This window comes from Equus quagga, chromosome 4 (assembly GCF_021613505.1).
Source record: "Equus quagga isolate Etosha38 chromosome 4, UCLA_HA_Equagga_1.0, whole genome shotgun sequence".
Taxonomy (NCBI): domain Eukaryota; kingdom Metazoa; phylum Chordata; class Mammalia; order Perissodactyla; family Equidae; genus Equus; species Equus quagga.
This window is the reverse complement of record NC_060270.1, coordinates 86,532,100-86,538,099: the sequence shown is the minus strand read 5'-3', so window position 1 is coordinate 86,538,099 and position 6,000 is coordinate 86,532,100. Positions and strand designations below refer to the sequence as shown.

Sequence of the window (6,000 nt, the reverse complement as noted above, 5' to 3'; positions counted from 1 at the left end):
ATCTTGGGGTGATTTATGTCACTATTTTAAAGTCTTATCAGTGAAAACTCCCATTAAAAAAACCAAGAGATTATGATAACATTAAATAAAAGGTATTCTTGAAAAATGGATTAGGACCCAAGAGTGAGTGGAAAAATCAATTTAACGAGTTTCAACCAAGATTTGTTGTAGTGAGATAAAATAGAATAATAAATATCAGAGCACAGGCAAATACTTTATGAAACTTTTGTTTTAGCTACATACACCTTTTTTTTAAAAATTGGATCTAAGATGCTATCTATTTACTGTGAGCACCATGCTAATGTCAGAGATAGTAACGTGAAAATATGGCCAATGGCAATGGTAAGGAGCTGTTGATTGAAAATTGAAAGATATTTCTTCTTTCACAGATGCTAAAATATGATAAAAAATTGTGTATTAGAATTGATGAAATAAATACTGGTCTCCGATATTAAATATATTTCTTAGTGTGGATTGTGGCCAAAAATATTTGAAAGCCACTTCCCTAGAAAATGTATTCCTGTTCCTTAGATTGGAATTGGATGAACATGGTAAAATCATACATATACCAAACTGTTCAACTATAGTGCTGATAAGAAACTTCAGTAAATTAAAGCTAAAGTAATATTCCCCAAATCAATACAAAATTTCCACATATTATGAAGTTATCAGTCAAATTATAAATTAAACCAACAACAACGTTTCACTGACTGTGAAACGTGACAGCTACCAAGACTGTGTACATAATACTGGGACCAAAGAAGACTTTAATCCACCAAACAGCGAGAAATTGGGCAGCTATGTGGACTCCTCAGGGCCACAGATGCTTAAAAAATTATAATAGATTTTTCTGTAAAATATACAATTCATTGCCAGTTATGTGAAGTCAGTTTTGAAATGCTTTCAATAATTAAAATTTGAATAATAATAAAATAGCCACAGCAACTTTCAGTATTATTTACTTAAGCTGTTCTAGAAAACACAGCTACTCTTTCGTTTCTGCAGAGTCAAGTACAGAAATGAGCAGATTGATAAATTTGTAGACATCATGGAAGGAATTGTAGAGAGGAACTGGAGCTACTCGGATGCCATCTGGTTCCCGCTTGTCACACTGTGGGGGCAAAAAATGAAGCCACGATAATGTTAGCATTATTCACATAATAAAAATTTACATTCAAGATAAACTTACATAAAGCTGTCATGCGATTTTCCTAAAACTTAATAGATAAGCAAATTTGTATCACTTTGAGTAAAACATAATGTTTCTATATTATTTGAAACTCTCTTCTTATGAGTAAGTTAAATATTAATGGATTGTTACATGAATATCCAATGTCCTTTCCTGAAGTCCACTCAGCAGTCATCTCCTTTAAACATTCAGTAGATCACATACACATCTATTTGTGGGGAGACCCTGGAGAGACTGGAATCTCGGACATATTTAAGTGAATGAGAACCTCACAGTGATCTGGAGAGTTTTAGTCAATTATCCTTATATTTAGTTCTCTAATCCCTAATCTTGCAGGTAAGGAGTCGTCTACACCCCTGGGAATGCCAAAATGTCATGAAATAGAAAACAGGCCAGATAATTTGGCCTAGCCTGAAGATGCCCGTGACTATCTTTAAGAAATACCCACTGTAGGTTCAGCAACATAGCAAATAGTTTACATACGCTGGTCTATTTAACTCCCATAACAACTTTTTGAGCTCAATAGTTTTGCACCCAAAATACAGCTGAGAAATCTCAAGCCAATAGCTGTCCACCAATTTTCCCAGGAGCACACAGCTTGGAAACAGTAGATCTTAATTTGAAATGCTGACATTCTGATTTATGTCTCTGGAATCTGGGGTGACTACTCCTACAGTTTTGGAGGACTGCACGAATGAAGCAGTTCCTAAATTACATTATCACTGGAAATAGAGACATTGTTACCATTTTTTCCTGAAATTATTCCATTGGCACTTATTAGTTCTCTTCAAGAGACTAAGAAGACTACTTAGGGCTAGCAGCTAAAGAAATTTATTCCATACAATGTTAACGTTCCTGAGATATGTCTGCAGACCTTTTTTGACTTAGTTCAATCAAACAACTAAATAAAACTGCCTTCTTTTTCCCCCTCCACTATATTGATTTTACCTACTCAATAAATATATATTGGGGCTTTCACTAGTAAAAACTAGTGAAAACATGTCCTAATTGATTATGATGAAACCATTCTTTCTGTTCAAACTGGAAAGAAAAGAACGAATAAATCACATAACACTGTGTCTTATATCCAAAATTTGTGTTTTCTTGTGTTTTATCACAAATGACACATCTCTAGGTCCTTAAATTAGCATAGTACTGAGTACTCAGGTGGCAGTTAATTTACCCTCCCTGACTGATCGATGTGAAATAACATGCAGCAGTGAATAAACCACAGAACCCAAAGTTTACGCCAACTATGCAAGCCACCGACAAACCTGGTAGCGAAGCAAGAGGGATACTTACAACCACTCCTCTCTTTTCTAGGTTTTGGAATACATATGTCATTGGAGCAGAAAATGTTAGTGTTAGCTGGCAGCCGCGCTCCTCTATACGGGATGGAGTAATGATGCTCACAATAGGTTTCCTGGTGTCTGCTTTGTCTTTGCTATAGTAGTGCTTGATCATATATTCCAGATAACCAGTTAGCAAAATAGATTTTCTCCTCAATGCTTTCATAGTTGCTTGCCTAAAGATCTTCAGAATGAGAAACAATCAGATCAACAGTGTCTTGCTGATTTACAAAGAAGCAAAAATTAACTGTAAGTCACACATAAAAGAGGAAATGCCTACTTTTGACCTTTGCAACGAACAACCCATTTTAGATCATCTTTTTGTAAAAACATGTCCTCTTTTAAATGCTTTGCCATGAAAAACTGAATGCAGAGTTTCCATGACAGAAAAACTATACAAATGTCAATAAACAATACTTGCAAAAGAAGAAAAAAGTAAGTTAATATAGTGTTTGTTTAGCCAGCCCTGGTGGTCTAGTGGTTGAGATTCGGTGCTATCATCGCCACGGCCCAGGTTCATCTCCTGTTCAGGAATCACACCACCCATCTGTTGATTGTCACACTGCGGTGACTGTGTGTTGCTGTGATGCTGAAAGCTATGCCACTGGGATTTCAAATACCAGCAGGGTCACCCATGGTGGACAGGTTTCAGTGGAGCTTCCTGACTAAGACAGACTAGGAAGAAGGACCTGGCACCCACTTCCAAAAACACTGGCCATGAAAACCTTATAAATAGCACTGGAGCATTGTCTGATACAGCGCCAGAAGGTAAGAGGATGGCGCAAAAAGACCGGGCAGGGTTCCACTCTGCTATATACAGGTTTACTAGGAGTTGGAATTCACTTGATGGCACTGACAGCAACAAAAACGTTCCTTCGGAGTTATTTTAAATTAGCTTAGCATAATTAGTGTAGATAAAACATACTTTAATAAATGTACTTAAATATCATAAAATTCAAACATTTCCTCAAAACTATCATATACCATCCATAATCAAGAAGGCTTTCTTCTATTCCAATGTAAAGTTTGTTTGATCCACAAAACAGCAGAAAAAAGCTAAACATGCTGCATATGTGGAAGGCAGTGTTACTAATACTATTTATAATTGCCTTGCCAATTCATCTCTTCTAGTTTAATAGTAACAAAACAAACAGTTAAAAAATATTGCTAAGTTTTATAGGATAAGGAAGCAAAAAATGTTAGGTAATACATTTATTAGTACTGAAGCATTGGGCTTTCTTTCTTCTTTCATCATTTTTTTTCCCTGTTAAACTCCAACACTGGTGCTATTTGCTGCCTGAGGTGTCTTATAGTAAGATGAGTGACAAGGGCACACAATAACTGGTGCTGGAACATTAGAGGTCAGAACAGATATGTTTGCTAGCTTATCTCTTAAGGTCAAGTAGAGTTTAAAAATATATCCTACGTATAAGAATTGAATGAACTGCAAACAGAACATGATGCACTGACATGCCTCTAAATGTCCCTTTTCTGTGTCGTGTTATGCCACAAAGCAAAGATGGGGTCATTTAGTGATAGCTAGACTTTGTGAAGTCTATGAAAATAGTTATTTCTGTATCTGCCTGTGGCATGTGTGGGTAGGCATACTAATGGGGCTCAAACCATTCGGTCATAGATTTTCTTGACCTGCATTTGCATGGAGGCTGTGGATTTGGCTAAAGGAGAGGATGGGCATTGCATTGAAGGTAATAGCTTCTAAAGAAGAGAGGAGAAACAGAGGACAGAAGAGCATCTGTCTTTCTCCCCAAGCAGACCTCACAGACTATGTCTGCAGCCTGGAAGGAGGCTCAGCAGCAGGTTGAAGCTGATGTCTCTGTTTCAGACAGCGTCTGAGATCGGCAGTGCCCACAGTACTGCTGGAGGCCTCAGGAAACCCCCGTATCCTGGAGTTGGGTAGAAGCCATTTTTTCCTTTCCTGGTGTAAAACAAAATGTAAGTGGATCTGACACAATGATGACTCAAGAGAGCCCGGTCCAAGAGCCCACATTCTCACCCAGGGCAGGAGCAGGACAGGCAAGATGCAGCCCACCAGCGAGGGGTTTGACTGTCAGGTTCGGAATAGAAGAATAGGAGAGGAAAGCTTTTCAGGCTTCTCTTTAGGGATCAATAATAATTCAAGGAAAATTTCATTAGTAAATAATTCTGGGAAATGTTCTGATTTTGTTAAGGGCCCCAGAAGATGCAGATAGGAGCAATGTGTGAAGTAGTACTTTTAACGATATTTCATTTGTATTCATACGTTGGTAAGACTTTGGGGAATATTACTTAAGTTTATAATTTTGTTTTAAAGAAGGTTTTGCTCTTGCAGATTTCTTTTCATAACTAGAAACCAATTTTTTTTAATGCCAATATCTCAATTGTAACATACTGTTACTCTTTCTTAATAATAAAATAACTTTTAAATATAAAGCTATTTTCCACATTATAACCACAGTAAGGGCAGCTGAATTCTGAGATACTCTTACATTCTTCTCACAGAGTGTGAAGTCTCTTCTGAAGCCTCACATAAAAATATTGAGGGGCCAGCCTGGTGGTGTAGTGGTTAAGTTCATGCATTCTACTTCGGGGGTGCAGAGTTTGCAGGTGTAGATCCTGGGCACAGACCTAGCATCACTCATCAAGCCACGCTGTGGCGGTATCCCACATAAAATAGAGGAAGATTGGCACAGAAACTAGCTCAGGGACAATCTTCCTCACCAAAAAAAAAATTGAGGAGCCAATAGGAGTTGACAGGGAACTAGAATAAGTATCCTCTTTTTTGTTTCTTATTATTCCTATGCATTCTGTACTGAAAAAGGACAATTTCTCAAAATTAGAGATATGAAAAGTATAGTTTGAAAATATTCAGTTTACAACAGAACTTTTGGCAAAGATTCAATGACCTGTTTTTTTTCTTACTGAGTAAAACGAGAGCAAAGCATTGGCTCCCTAATAACTTCCTAAGGAAACACTTTGTACATTTCTTCTGACTTGCTGTGTACTTTAATTGAATGCTCTAATTTTGTATTTTGAAAATGATTATTCTTGTACTGAATGGGTCTAAAAATTGTCTACTGATTGCCACCTAAAAATAGGACTTTCAAAACACAGTGTAAGTATTGTTTAATTTCAAGTTAGTACTTGGAAAATTGAGAGGACCTCTGAAGTAATCTGGTCCCAATATCTTCATTTAAAAATTGAGGCAAGTAAATTCAAGAGTAGTTGTCACTCATTTAAGGTCACACTCAGTGTCCCCATGAGGGATGGAGTATTTGCCTCCTGGTTCCTACCCTAGTGTTCTTTCCCTTGATCCACAATATTTTAAAAATTATTGTGTAAGTGGTTAAAGGCAACAGTATAAAGAAAAGACAGTTTGAAACTGATTATAAGGTGTTATTCTGAATGGCATCAATCCAATGCACATGTAATTGTAAACAAACCATATTAATCTTTTTAAAAAAC

The 6,000-nt window shown here is 36.8% G+C and overlaps 1 protein-coding gene across 2 annotated transcripts in view; it reads right to left on the bottom strand.

Moving 5' to 3' along the window:
• Positions 1-943: 943 nt before the first annotated feature.
• Positions 944-6,000, bottom strand: part of KYNU (kynureninase) — a 108,480-nt gene continuing 103,423 nt past the window's right edge. For both annotated transcript variants that reach the window (XM_046659629.1, XM_046659628.1), the window contains exons 13-14: positions 2,492-2,722; positions 944-1,111 (exon numbers count right to left, since the gene is read on the bottom strand). In XM_046659629.1, the coding sequence (XP_046515585.1) occupies positions 986-1,111; positions 2,492-2,722 (357 nt within the window). In that variant the 3' untranslated portion in view covers positions 944-985. The remainder of the gene's footprint in view (positions 1,112-2,491; positions 2,723-6,000) is intronic.